The 15,290-nt window shown below is 39.0% G+C and overlaps 1 protein-coding gene across 1 annotated transcript in view; it reads left to right on the top strand.

The window, feature by feature from the left end:
• The first annotated feature begins 200 nt into the window (after positions 1 to 200).
• Rab1a (RAB1A, member RAS oncogene family) overlaps positions 201 to 15,290 on the top strand; it is a 28,269-nt gene continuing 13,179 nt past the window's right edge. Inside the window, exons 1-2 of the mRNA XM_020161685.2 lie at positions 201 to 454; positions 13,036 to 13,108. Of these exons, the coding sequence (XP_020017274.1) occupies positions 432 to 454; positions 13,036 to 13,108 (96 nt within the window). The 5' untranslated portion in view covers positions 201 to 431. The remainder of the gene's footprint in view (positions 455 to 13,035; positions 13,109 to 15,290) is intronic.

Raw genomic sequence — 15,290 nt, 5'->3', positions numbered from 1 at the left:
TGGGGGGTGAGGGGGTGGAGAATGGGGCGGGCAACAAGCCGTCAAGTGCGCATGCGCCAGTGGCGCGGGGCTTGGCGGGAAACTGAGTGCTGGCCGCCGGGCCGTACCGTGGGTGCTAAGAGCGCACCGCGGCGCTCGCGCCTCTCTTTCCCGGCGTGCCACACGGTGCGGCCGCCCTTTGGGCTGTGTAAAGGCCCCTTGGTCGAAGGCTTCCCTATTTCCTGGTTCGCTGGCGGCCATTTTGGGTGGAAGCGATCGCTGACTGGCGGCGGCTGCTGATTGTGTTCTAAAAGGGTCGGAGTAGGGGAAGACGTTTGCTTTACCGGAACAGCCTATCTCATTCCTTTCCTTCGATTACCCGTGGCGCGGAGAGTCAGGGCGGCGGCTGCGGCAGCAAGGGCGGCGGTGGCGGCGGCGGCAGCTGCAGTGACATGTCCAGCATGAATCCCGAATAGTGAGTGCAGGAGAGGCCGGGTCGTCGGCTGGGTCTGTGGGCCAGCTGGGGGCGAGGGAGACGGGCGGCCGTGGGAACCTGGGTGAGGCTGGCGGCCGGGCGTCGGGCCCCATTGTCTGGCGGTGGAGGGGCGTCCTGGGGGAGGGGCCGGGTCGGCCGGGCCGGGCTGAGGGTGAGGCGCCCAGGCCCGGCGGGGTCAGGCGGAGGCCGAATGCTGAGCGGCGCGGAGGAGCAGTGGAAGGGGCTGGGTCCGGGGTTGTGGAGGGCGGCGGGGTCGGCTGGCCCGAGGCAGTGAGTGACTTGAGGAGGCTGCCGGGGGAGCCCTCCCGGAGGGCACTGCCAGACCTACGCCGGCGCTGCGGAGCTGTCAGGGTCGTGGGGTGGATCCCAGCCTCACTGGTGAATCCCAGCCCGCGGCCTCCCTCTCCCACCTCCCTGCCGGGTTTCGGGTAATACGGATGCATCTTGGACTGCGTGGGATTGAGGGCGATAAGTAGATGGGGAGCAGTGATTGCAGTTTTCTAATTTTTCTGTGTAGTCTCCTGGAGAGTTGTTTAAGAACTCGCCGGTCTACTGATTGCCCTTCTAAAAACCTGACCATTTGTGAGGTTTTTTTTTTTTTTTTTTTTTTTAAATAAGGACATCTAAGTAATTTTGTCTTCTATAGGCCAATAACAACAGCAACCAAAAAAAACAGGATTAAAACCAAGGAATATCTTTGTGATACTACCAAATTAAAGAGTTTGCTGTCAGGTCGAAAGAGAAAAGTAATGGGACCTATGATAGGTCTGCAGGTTTTGGATTACCTACTTGAATGTTTGCAGATAGGGAATGAGGTTCCATGACGTGTCATGAAAAGTTAATGCATTCCTTTTTCTTGCTTACTCAAGAAGTCATCTCAGCAGATGTGACACACCTGGCACCTTTCATGAGAATGGTGTTCTCGGGAAGACTTTCTGAAGGCACTTTAAAAAATCCTCCTGCAGGTTCCATATATCTATATATAAATTAATGAATAACTAGAGGAGTTTTAATTGATAGTCCTCTTTGGTGTCAAGGGAAGAAGAGGAATTTTTTTAAAAGCAGAGATCAGTATTTGTCCTAAAAGTTAAGTTTATTTGCTGCTAAACATTTCCCTTAATAGGTTCATCCATTAGTTTAGCTGATTGTCATGTGCATGTCACATGGCTTTTGCAAAAATGCATTCTGTCTGATTATAAGTTTTGTAATAACTGTGGTTTGATGCTGAAATGTCTCCTCTTGCACTAAACAGAAACCGTGGTCTTCTGTTAGAATTTTGTATACTTTAAGAAGTTGAGGCTAGTGTTCGTACACATATTTGCTGTGTTGGCAGTTTTTTGTTTCTTTTATCAAGGACTTCAAGGACAAAGTTGGTTTTGCATAGTTAACAGAGTTGAACTTGAGTTTCCTAATTAGTAGTTTTCCTGACAGCAGAAAGCACTGCTGCTGTTTAGGGAATTTCCTATATTTGCTACATATATTTTAATACTATAAAAAGATCTTGAAGATTAGTTAGTTGAACAGAAATTCAATAAGTTGCTTAACCTCAGATTTTGTTTCTCATTTTGTAAAATAGTATTGTAGGAGTCATTCCTACTAAGGGAGTGGTGGAGGTTCAACTATGTAAACAAATTGGGAAAACTATTAATAACACTCTTTAGGCATATAAGTTATTTTCAAGTAACGCATTCTAGTAGTGCTAGGACTTAGGAAAGTAAGCTTTAACCTCAAAGAACTATTTTGTCTCTGTAGCCTACTCTGGCTTCAAACTTGCAATCCTCCTGCCTCAGTTTGCTGAGTGGAAGAGATTACAGATGTTTATCACTATGCCCAACTCAAGAAGCTGTAATGAAATACAGAAAACAGATTTTGTACATGTCAAATACCAGATATTGCATGCCCCAGATGTTTGGTGTGGGACTGGAGGTGTGGCTCAAGCAGTAGAGAGACAGGTTTGCCCTGAGTTCAAACCTCAGTCCCACCCTCAAAAAACCAGATGTTCATTGTGGATCAGAGCAATAACATTTCAAAGGAGTGTGGTTTGCTGTTGGTCTTTTTGTTTGTTTTTTTTTTTTTTTGGTGTACTGAGATTTGAACTCAGGGCTTCATGCTTGCTAGGCAGGCTGCTCTAGCACTTGAGCCGCACCTTCAGTTCATTTTGCTCTGGTTATTTTGGAGCTGGGGTTTTAGCAGCTATTTACCCAGAATGCCCTAAACTGAGATCCTCCCAATCTCAGCCTCCCAAGAAGCTAGGATTACAGGTGTGAGCTCACTGGCTGACCACCAGGTTTTTAGCAGTTTGACCTCATCAGTTTCTTCTTGTCTTTAATGAAGTTTGTTACCATTGTAAAAGTAATTAGAAATCTGGAAAGTGGGGGGGGGGGGAGTTGTTTTTCAGAATTTTATCACCCAGATAAAAGTCCATTTCCTTTAACATCTTGTTCTAAACATTTAAAATTTAATTTGTGTGTGTGTGTGTGTGTGTGTGGTTCTGGGGTTTGAACTCAGGGCCTGAACCTTTAGCCACTTCACCAGCCCTCTTTTTGTGATGGAGTTCTTCAAGATAGGGTTTCACGAACTGTTTGCCCCTGCTGGCTTCACACCTCGATCCTCCTGATCTCTGCTTCCTGAGGATTCCAGGCGTGAGCCACCGGTGCCCGGCTCTAAACATTTAAATCTTAAGCTTTCTCTTAAATTAAAATTTTTAATAGGGTGCTTTTTCTGATTCCTGCTTTTTATTTATTTACTTTTTTGTGGTATTGGAATTTGAACTCAGCCTCATGCTTGTTAGGCAGGTGCTCTACCATTTGAACCACTCCGTCTGCCCGAGTGTTGTTTTAATAACTAATGAATGGTTTATTAGTTAATGCTTACTTGTTTACTTGCTTTACTTGCTTTGGCTTGTCATCTTTTACTTTTACAAGTAAAAGTAAGATGTCCTTGCTTTGTTTGTCATCTATTAAAAATTTGTATTATTCCTTGTAGAAACCTAAAAGTCTCCCTTGTAGTGCTGCTAAATTTGGTAATGAAAATGGGATCTTGACAAAAGAAAAGATCTTAGAAGGTTTATATTGATTGGCATAAGATAACCTGTTGGTAGCTTTACTACTAAATGCTTTTACTTTATAATCTTTAAGTTGTTAGTTTTTGGTTTAATGGTGATAAATAATGATTGAATTTTAATTTGTTTTTCTGGTTACTTTCTATGTTATTAGACTGATTTGGGAGGAATGACTACCCAGGGCTATTTTTAAGGTAGAAATTAAGGTTAATAACAGACTCATTTGGATTTCAACTATAAACAAAACAATTGGAATTGTAATCTTAACTGTGGAAAACTAGATGGAAAGGGTCAAAGCTTTCTTTTTTCTGGAGATCTGAAGATTAGATTCTCTGAGCTAGGTGGTAAAGCAGGCAGTGATTACTCTAGCACATTGGTTAATAAGTACTTAACATTATTCTCGTATCAGAATCATTTTCTATAATTCATTGGCTTCTATTGGACTTTTTTTTTTTTTTTTAATGGTGGTACTGGCGCTTGAACTCAGGGCCTCATTTGCCAGGCAGGCACTGTATCTCTTGAGTCCTCTGCCAGCCCTTTTTTGTGTTGGGTATTTTTCAAGGTGAACTGGCTTCGAGCCTTGATACTCCTGATCTCTGCTTCCTGAGTAGCTAAGATTACATACGTTAGCCACCGCTGCTGGTTGGTGGATCTTTTTTTTTTTTGAGTAGCAAATCATCTTTGCTACTTTGGCCTATAAGGAATCTGTTAAAAACAAAGCATGTATACCTATCTTGGATGTACCAGTGAACTACAGTAGAAAGTAATACAGTAGTGTACTTGGATCTACTGTAGTTCTTCAGTACAGAAAGAGTATTTTTTTCCTTGTTTATTATTGGTACTGAGGTTTGAACTTGAGCCATGCCCCCAGCCCTAGTGCAATAAGGCTTTTAAGTAATTACATTGTTTTTTACTTTTTCTCTCCTCTGTTTTAAAAATATGGCTCCAGAGTCTTTCAAACTTTGCACTTCTGTTATGGTAGATTGAAGGAACATTTGACTTTTTTTCCTTGCCAGTACAGTGTTTGAATTTTTTTCTTTTTTTAAAAAATTATATTATTATTGTACTGGGATTACATTGTGACCTTTATGAAAGTTCTTACAATACATCATAGTTCATTTTCAGATTTTTTAATTTTTTTTTCAATTTTAACAAGTTCCTTTGTATACATATTTATTTGGTACTGAAAATTAAAATAACATCAGAATTCCTTTTATGGCAACCCGAATATTTGAAAATGTGAAAATATAGTTACCTACCCAAATTACTACATTCTAACCAGACTATCCCATATTCTCCTCGCACCCCTTCAGGTTATATTTCATTTCACAGACTTTAGACTTCTAAAACAAAGACTTGAGACCTATTGGTGCTTCTTGGTTCAAATAAAAATGTAGAACTAAAGTATTTTAAAGTCATTCATATATAAATTACACAATGCCCTTATAAATTAATCATAGAGGGAGGAAGAGCCCCAGCACCAAAAAAAGTGAAAATGAAAGATACAAGATAACAAGGTCATATCATATACATCAGTTATTCAAAATTAGTGGTATGTAGCTTTCAACATGCTGCATTAACTTACCAGCAGGAAAACAGCACTAGATTTATGCCTAAATTCAAACTCCCAAGTCCCACTGAAAGAGAGAGAGAGAGAAAAGAAGGAGAGAAGAGGAGAGAGAGGAAGAGAGGAGAGAGAGAAGATTTAAGCCTAAATTGACTCTACTCTGTCATACTCACTCCCTAGTCTAGCATTCTCAGAAGGATCCCAACTATGGTACAGGCAGGTGCATCTGAACAGCATACTGAATGGTTCACTCTGAACTTCTTTAATCCCATCTCTTAGCTTTTCTCTTTGAACCCAGGAATATCTCTTGGCCAGGTGTTCTCTCCTTTCGGATAACAAGGTCTGGACCCCTCTCTGCCTACAGGGAGTGTCACCTCTGGACTCCTGTAGGACCCTTTCACTTCTGTTTGGCACTTGGGCTGGACCTTCTGGTGGAGGGAAAGGGAACCTGGGAGGAGGGTTGAGGGTCAAGTTATGAATGTCCCTTATGAAGGTTTCTGGATGAGAGCCTGCTGAATCTCTTGGGGAATTGTTTTCATAGGCCATCTGAAAAGATTCTGGGGTCAAGGTTGAGTTAAACGTTTGCGAGGGCTCCATTGGTGTTGTGCTGAGGAAAAATTACTTCAGAATAGGCAAGAAAAAAAAATGTAGTTCTGAAAAAGCCTAAAACTCTGAACTCCAATAAATGGTGGTGAAATAAGGCAACCTAAAAATTTAGGCCTGATTTCCTTTTAAACTACAGAGAAACCTAGAGTCCATGGTATTTGAATGCTAAAGATGCAATGAGGAGAGATTACAACTTTCCTCAAATTTTTTTCTTAAAGTGTTTGAAAGTAAAAGATTAGTTATCTGACAGTGTAATTTCATTAATTTTATTAATATCCCTGGCATTCATATAGTTTTTTCATTAGAGTTTTTAATTTTAATTTTTCACAGTGCTGCCCAGATCAAACCGAGGGCTCATACATGTCAATCATGGTGGAGTGTTCCACACCCCAACCCACCAAAAAAGCCTAAACAAGAAAAAATCACTGTTATTTTCATGGTGTAGATTATGGTTTTCTGTAATTCTTTGGGTAATTTAAGTTTCCAGCAGCTGTATACAATCTCCACAAAGTATATCTGGAGTTTTTTTTAATGTGAATGTGATGATGTCATAAGGTCATTTAAAATAACTGAAATTTTGCATTTTAAAATTTCCTTTCCTTTTCACCATAATTAAATTAGGAACATTGACAATTTGTTACCATCAAATTAACATTTTTTTTTTTGTACTGGGGATTGAACCCCACGGCCTCGAATGTTAGGCAAGCACTCTACCACTTGAGCTGTGCTCCCAGCCACATTGTTATTACTATTTTTGGCGACATTGGGGTTTGAACTCAGAGCCTCACTCTTGCTAGGCAAGCACTCTATTGCTTGAACCACCCCACCAGCCCATTATTATTGTAATTATTAGTGATAGTGCTGAGAGTTTAGCCTAGGGTATAGAGCATTCTACCACTGAGCTGGAATGTTAATGTACCTGTGTGCTAACATTTTATTATGTTCACATCCGATTAGTGTTTTGGCTGTATATATGTGTGTGTTTACTATCCTGGGCAGTTTGACTCTACCTGTGTGTTGATTTCACTATGTGTAGTTTTAATGGTGGTTTTATTTTTGACGATAAAGATAATATACTTTGGCCTCTTCAAATATATGAAATAAATAAAATGCTTTTTAAGGTTTTGAGATTTTTAAAAAGATTTGCTAAATCAACTTTTTAAAATCTTAAGATGAAAAAAATGGGTGTAGGTTACCAGTGCCTGATACATTATTTTAGATGTATGACATATCTGGGTTTTTACTATTCTTTGTCCCAAACTTCACTTTGGAGTTCTAGTAAGAGATATAGGCAGAATGCCCAGTTTTTTTCCCCCTCTCTTGAGAGGAAGAAGGGAGTGGTCAGATTGTTTCTCTTTTCCTGTAGAAGGTGGGACTGAAATTGCTGCTTTGATATCTAGAATAGAAGTTGGGGAAGAAAATCTATTCATTCTTAAGCAAGAACTCTTTTTTTTTTTGCTCCCCCCCCCCAATGGCACTGGGGTTTGAACTCAGGGCCTCACCCTTGGTAGGCAGGCACTCTTACCACTTGAGCCACTCTACTATCTAGGTCTTGGTTTTTCTTTGGAACCATCCCAGGAATGTTTCTGGGTTTTTTTTGTTTTTTGTTTTTTTGGCAGAGGCAGGGGACTAAAACAACAACAAATTCCCTGAGGACTGACCCAGAAAGGCTGTTTGCTGGATGGTTGACTGACTTAAATATGTGAGAAATATGGTACAGAAGAAGTAGGAACTAGGCTTGGCGGACCACACCTGCTATCCCAGCTATTCAGCAGTGAGATCCTGTCTCAAAAATGAAATAAAAACAAAAGAGCTGGAGACATGGCTCAAGCCCTGTGCACTTACCTAGCAAGCGTGAGGCCCTGTGTTCAATCCCTAGTACTGTTAGAAGAAGTAGGAAATGAAGTTTTTGTTGTTACTTTAGTGTTGGATTCAGTTGGTCAGAATATCGTGCTTTATTAAATCCAAGATTGTGGTAGGTTCCAATTAAGTTTATTATGTTCTGTTTGGAGATTCCTAATCTGACAAGTCGTTTGAAGTGTGCATGCCTTTGCTCACAAGGGGAAGCATCACTGTTTAATAATAATAGCCACTGTTTAACAAGTGCCTACAATATGTGCCAGCCACTTGGTAGGGTCTTACACAGGACAGTTTGTGCAGTCCGCAGCTCACATTAGTGAGCTTTAAAAATGAAATTTAGTAGTCTGGGCACAATGGCTCACATTTATAATCCAGCTACTCCAGAGGCAGAGTTCAGAAGGACCAAGGTTCTAGGCCAGCCAGGGCAAAAAGTTACAGGACCCCATTTCAGCAAAAAAAGCTGGGCATGGTGGTATGAGCCTGTCATCCCAGCTATATAAGAGGCATAAGTTGGAGTATCTATTCAGGATTGTGGGGCAAAAAGGAAGAGATCCTACTTGAAAATAGCTAAAGCAAAAAAGGCTGGAGGCATAGCTCAAGTGTTAGAGCTCCTCCCTAAGAAGTGCAAGACTCTGAGTTCAAACCATAACCACCAAAAAACAATTTGAAGTATGTAATTGAAGTTAGCCAAGAACAATGATGGATTTAACTTCTGAGTGAATTTCATTTATATAACAATAGTACTTAAGTAGAATTATTTGTTGTCCTTTCTATTCTGCCTATAGATATTTTCTGCTTTCTTGATTTAGGACAGTTAATATTAACCCATTTATACTCATGTATTCTCTAGACTTTAAACAACAGATCTCTCTCCCTCTCGATATCTATATCTATCTATTTGTCTATCTGTATGTATGTATTTAGTGCTGGATATCCATTCTAGGGCTTGTGCATGCTAGGCAGTTGCTTTCCCAATTCTCATTCATATTTTAAAATGTTGATTTTGATGAACATGATTTTAATTTGATAATCTAGGTCCTTTTTATCTCTTTCCTCGAAAAAATTGTTCCATCCAAAATTTTTCAATACAAAAATTAAAATCTTCCTGTGACTACACAGGAAACATGTGTGGAAGAAAGCTTGTTAAAGAAAATAGCTCTTTATCATCAGTATGTTGTGAGTTGGGATTGTACGTACTTATGTGATACAGTGTGATAACTTGGCACTTTTTTACAGTGTGCAATGATCAAATAAGGGTAATTAGTGTTTCCATCTCTTAAGCATTTTAAGATGATTCATCTTCTGCTTAATATTCCATGATTTCACAATATTGACTTTTTTAAAGATATAGAAATAGTACTTGCATGTAAAAGTGATATAAGTACACATATGTATGTACATCAGTGAACATCAAGATTATGTTCAGATCATAAATGATGGCCACTGAGCTCTAAGCTAAAGTTGAAACAAGCATTCTTAGATGGCCTCTCACTGATTTCGAATAGAATGTGGATTATTCAACTTCATGAAAACTGGGTAAATAAAATTCATCCTTACCAAACACCATTACTTTTGTTTTATTGTTGGAATCTCCCATATTGCTAAAGTAGACCATGAGTCAATACAAGAGGCACTGATAGCAAAGTTGGTTTTTTTTTTTTGTGGGACTGGGATTTGAACTCGGGGCTTTGTACTTCCAAAAGGCTGGTGCTCTACCACTTGTGCTGTGCCTTCAGCCCCAGTCTGTGCCATTCTTTTAACTGTTTTAGCTTTCCACTAAGTGATCTATTTATTTTTTGCTGTGCTAGGGTTAAAACTAAGGCTCAGGTGTGCTAAGTGGACACTTTGCTGAGGTATGTCTCTAGCTCTGTCCTGGTTTTTTTTCCTGTGGCACTGGAGTTTGAAATCAGTGCTTTGCTCTTGCAGAGTGGGCCACTTGAACCACACCTCCATTCCAGTTTTGCTCTGGTTATTTTGGAGAGGGAGTCTTGTAAACTATTTGCCTAGGCTGGCCTCAAACTGAGTTCTTCCTGATCTCAGCCTCCCAAATAGACCATTACAGACCTGAGTCACCAGTGCCCAGCTCCATCCTGTCTCCTTATGTAGTCCAGATTGGCCTCAAACTCTTGATCCTCCTGCCTCAGCCTCCTGGTGCTGGGATTACTCGTGTACCACCATATCCAGCCAGTAGCTAGCTTTTTGAAGGGATTGTTGTTTGTGCCTATTTTGCTAATTTCCTGATGGTTAGGAGTTTTTTTTTTTTTTTAACCTTGTTATTTTGACCCAAATCAAGATTTACTGAAGAGTTGGAACATCATTGTAGTGTTGCTGTATACTCTTCATCTAACATCCATGAATTACATCTTACATTCATGGCACATATATCAAATTAAGAAATTAACATTGGTATGCTGTTACCTTAAATGTAGACTTTATTTCCTTCTCCACTGTCTTTTTCTGTTCTAGGATCTAATCCGGTATATCTTGTTATGTAGTTGTATCTTATTAGCTACCGTCAATCTGAGTTTCTCATTCTCTCCCTTTTCATGATCTCCAAACTTTTTTTTCAGGGATTTGAACTCAGGGCCTCACTCTTGCTAGGCAGGCACTATTAACACTTTGAACTACTCTGCCAGCCCTTTTTTGTGATTTTTAAAATTTTTTTTGGCAGCACTGGAGTTTGAATTTAGGGCCTCATGTTTGCTAGGCAGGTACTCTACCACTTGACTCAGACCACCAGCCCTTTTCTGTGTTGGGTTTTTTCAAGATAAAGTCTATTTGCCTGTTCCTGGCTTTGCACTTCAATCTTCCTGATCTCTGAGTAGCTAGGATTATAGGTGTGAGCCACTGGCTCCCAGCTTGTTTGATATTCTCTCATGATTAGCCTAGGGTTATAGATTTGGGGGAAAATACCACAGAAATCACAGAAGTTAGTGCTTTATTTCGCTATCAGAAAGTACATGATAGTAATGTGATACACTGCTAGTCATACTGGTGGTGTTCTTGTTACTGAAATGTAATTGCTGTACTTATTACTGGCCATACTGCTGATAACCTTATTATAGGGCCATTACTAGTAATAACTTTGACTACATACTTAAGGTATTATCTGTCAGGTTTCTGTGCTGTAAAGTCACCATTTTACCCTTTCCACACTATATTAGAAACTGTTCACCATATACTGTGCAGCCCACACTCAAAGAGGGGTAGGGAGTTAATCTCCATCTCCTAGAGGAAGGTGTATACAAAGAAGTTATTGGGAGTATGTTGAAACCACTAAAGTAATAAATATTTGGGCAGTATAATTTGAGGCTTTGCAAATATTTCTCCTTTAAGTCCTACCTATTAATTTTAGCATTCATCAGTAGATCACCTCCACAGTAGTTATTAATGGGGTGATCTGCTTATTTTCTATTTCTGTCATTTCTTCTATATTTCTTGTATGTGGCAATCTTTCCTATAAGAAGATTTATCTCTTTTCAACTTATTTATTTAAATCATTTATACTGGTATGGACTCAGGGATATTGATTCTTTGAGTTATAAGACATGGTTATTTGCTTTGTTGCTCAAATTATTCTAGCTTGGCCACTGAGAGAACTCTTATGGTTGGCTCCTGTTTCTTTCAATATGCCATTTCCTTTCTACTTTTTTCCCCCATTGAGGAATATGGCATAAATACATTTTTTTTAACTAGTTAAAAGAATAACTACACTTGCTGGGTATGGTGGTGTATGTCTGTAATCCTAGCATTTAAGAGATGGAAGTAAGAGAATTACAAGTTCAAGGCCAGTCTGCACTACATAAGAGATCCTGTCTCAAAAAACACAGTAGTGCACCTAAATGCTTTGCTAAATAAGTCTTAACTTTTGTAACAAAATTCTTCCTTCATGCTTGGTAATTTTAATTTCCATGTTTTCTATCCATGTTCTGTTTGGCAATTATAGTCACAGAAAATCTTTAGGCAAACTCAGATCTCTGAGTTTTCTTGAGCATTCAGTATCTAGTATTAATAGTTTAGAAATAAGCTATTGTGGGAGTAGGTAATTAAAAATGTTTAATGCAAGTAAGTGCTGTTGATTAATCACACTATCCAGGTGTGTGTGCTCAGTAAAGGGAGGTGAAGTTTATGAATTTGATTTTGTTTGCCTTTCTCCTTCTCCTTCATGTTAAATGTTATGTTATAAAGGTGATGGAGAGAATAGTCTACTTTTGCAAAGCTTGTTCTATTCTCAAAGTAATCAGCTCTTTATATTATCTATAATGGCTTTCTTTTTTTTTTTTTTTTGGTGGGCCTGGTGTTTGAACTCAGGCTTTTGAAGTTGCAAAGCAGGCGCTCTACTGCTTGAGCCACACTTTTGGTCAATTTTTCTCTGGTTATTTTGGAGTTGAGGTCTTGTGAACTGTTTACTCAGATCAAACATAGATCTTCCTGATCTCAGTCTCCCAAATAGCTAGGGTCACAGGTGTGAGCCACTGGCACCTAGTTGGCTTTTTTTTTTTTTCAGAGTCTCACTATGTAACTTAGACTGGTCTGGAACTCTGATCCTCCTGTCTCAGCCTCCTGAGTGCTGGGATTCTAATAGATGTGTACCACCATGTTGAGCTCTATAATGGCTTTGAATCTCAAAATACTAGAAACTCATAAATAATGTTTTAAAATTGAACATATGTTATTATCTATGCTTATAAAATTTAATGTGGTAGTTGATAAATGACTTTTTAAAAAAATTATTACTATTATTTTAAGTCTTAAAATTTTACATTTTGCTCATGTAAATAATACTAATTGTAAATTGTAATCTAAATTTAAGTTGTGGCACGTTTTGAGTTCATTTTTAAGTAAATAGCATTTTTTGAAACTAAATCACGAAATTGAAAATCATATATGCCTTCTAAAAAGACAATGTAAAAGTTCTTGATTTTTTTTTTTTTAACCTTTTGACAGTGCTTAAAAGAACTGGTCAGGGCTGAGAATGATCTTTACTGTTTTCAGGTCTTCAGATTCCATGAAGGAATCCTTGGGATGTTTTTTGAGTTAGGCCTGGCCATAAGGTACATAACCAGGGTCTAGTTTTCAGTGTTTCTGAGAATACTTTAATGCAAGCTTAGAATGTTGGTTAAGTTATGCCTTTGATTTAATGTATTTCTAGTGTACTACATTTATAATCCATGCTTTTGTAAGTTAAGTGATTTTTTTTTTGAAGGGAAAATTCTAGCTAGATGCTAGGAAAAGATCATAAAAACCCCTTGGAATTTGAAGAAGAGGTAATTCTGTCATGTTCAGTGATCCATCAAACAGGCTGCTGTAAGTTCTAGTTTTCACCTCTGTAAGCCATGGCATGGACTTTTCAGGAGCTGTTAAGTTTTCACAGTGAGCTATAACTTTTAGCTGTGTATTTGTTTTTATAGAACTTATAATGCAGTATACTTTTTATTAACACAATTTTCTTTGTCTTTTTTGCAGTGATTATTTATTCAAGTTACTTCTGATTGGTGACTCTGGTGTTGGAAAGTCTTGCCTCCTTCTTAGGTTTGCAGTAAGTTGAAATTGAAATGCTTTTAAAGTTAATGGCATGCTTAATGATATAATTAGTACTGTGGTTTTTTTAGGTAGGCAAAAATTAAACAATTTTATTCAGAATAAATTATTCCAGAATTTATACATCCCTACTGGTATCTTGGGACTTTAAATAAAATTTGCTTTTAAAAGAAATTCAGGCTGTGTATGGCGGCTTGCACATCTCATCCTAGCTACTGTGAGAAACATAAATAGGAGGATCACAGTCCAGGCCAACCCAGGCAAAAAGCATGACCCTATCTTAAAAATAACTAGAACAAAAAGGGTGGGAGACTCCCTCAAATAGTAGCCTGCCAATGTGTAGCGGGTTGTGAAGCTTGCAGTTCAAGGCACAGAACCACAAACAAAACAAACAAACGCAGGAGGTGAGGTAGAAGGATCTCAAGTTCAAGACTAGTCTGTGCTATGCAGTGAGACCCTCTGGGAAAAAAAATCCCCGAAATGTGGTTATAAAATCTAATACTCTGGGATTTTTTTTTCCTTTTTCTTTTATTATTCATATAAAATGTGCATACAAGGCTCGGTTCATTTCTCCCCCCTGCCCCCACCCCCTCCCTTACCACCCACTCCGCCCCCCTCCCCCTCCCCCCCCCCCTTTTTTTTTTTTTTTTTGTGGGACTGCAGTTTGAATTCAGGGCTTCACACTTGCAAAGCACCTGCCACTCTTCCAGTCCATTTTGCTTGGTTATTTTGGAGATGGGGTCTTGTGGACTATTTGCCTAGGCTGGCCTTGAACCACCTTCCTCCCAATCTCAGCCTCCCTATCCTAGCTAGGATTACAGGCTTGAGCCATCAGAGTCCAACTTTTAATACTCTTTATAGATGTTAAATAGTTTATTCTACTATCGAAAGGGGAAATAGTAAGCCTGGGTTGAAAGTAACATGAAAAGAAATCTTCAGGTTAAATTTTACTAGAATGAAGAGAAAAGTTAGAGCCTGGTACAAACTTTGTTGGATAGTGGCATAATGTTCTGTGTGCTGAAATATACATGACTTGGCATAGCATAATGTAGGCTTCTTCATACAGTCTTTACTACTTGTCTTCAAATTTACCTTGTTTCTTTTCTCATTCTACTGGATCATTTGTTCTGAGTATAGATCAGACTCCTGGGGGGCTAACAAGACCCTCTCAAGGGATTTGTTAGGGCAAATGTATTATCTTAATAATAGGATATTAGTAAACATTTTTTTCCTGTGGTGCTAGAGATGAATTGTAGGCCTCATGCATGCTAGGCAAGTGCTCTGTCACTGAGCTGTATGTACCACAGCCCACAAGTAAAGATTAAGTAGAACTAACTATTTGCCTTTTCCATTGTGTTGCTATTTGCTCTACCATTGCAAAAGCAATGGTGGACAAAATTGCTGATGCTTTGATAGTTTATCAAGGCAGTGCTGAGACCCAAACTGTATTCACAGTCATGATATTTTCACCTCTGTGCACTCCATTAAACAACAACAACAAACAAAGCATTTTTATTTAAGAATATCCTTCACAGGGCTGGCAGAGTGGCTCAGGTGGTTAGAACACATGTCTAGCAAGTGTGAGGCCCTTAGTTCAAACCCTAGTGCTGCCCCAAAAAAAAAAAAAAAAAAAAAATATATATATATATATATTCCTAGAACAGTAAAAATTATTACCTTAATAAAATTTTGATCTTTGATTGTTCTTTTAAAAATAGTGTATGGGCTGGGAATGTAGCTCAGTGGTAGAGCGCTTGCCTAGCATGCAAAGGTTCTGGGTTTCATACCCAACACAGCAAAAAAAAGAAAAAGAAAATCTCCCCAAAACCCAAGATAGCATTTAAGCCTTAAGCCAGATATGGTGGCTCACATCTATAATCCCAGCACTCAGGAGAGTGGGGCAGGAGGATCATGAGTCAGATTCATCCTGGGTTACATAGCCAGACCTTGCCACAAGGAGATTCTGTGTGAGCCGGGAGCAAACAAAAACTCAAGTTTTCACAAGAGAATTGGAAGTTTATGGAACTTATAATTCATTACTGTGAACTTGGCAGTATCCCAAACACTTGCATGACTTTGATGAGTGGCAGTATTAATGAAAGTCATTTTACAAATTATATAATTTCATTTTATGTAGCAATTAAAAATAAAATAATTGAAGTACTAGTAAAACATAGGGA

The sequence above is a fragment of the Castor canadensis genome, chromosome 12 (genome assembly GCF_047511655.1).
Source record: "Castor canadensis chromosome 12, mCasCan1.hap1v2, whole genome shotgun sequence".
Lineage (NCBI taxonomy): Eukaryota > Metazoa > Chordata > Mammalia > Rodentia > Castoridae > Castor > Castor canadensis.
Note: the sequence above shows the minus strand (reverse complement) of the source record. Positions and strands in the feature narration are given on the sequence as shown.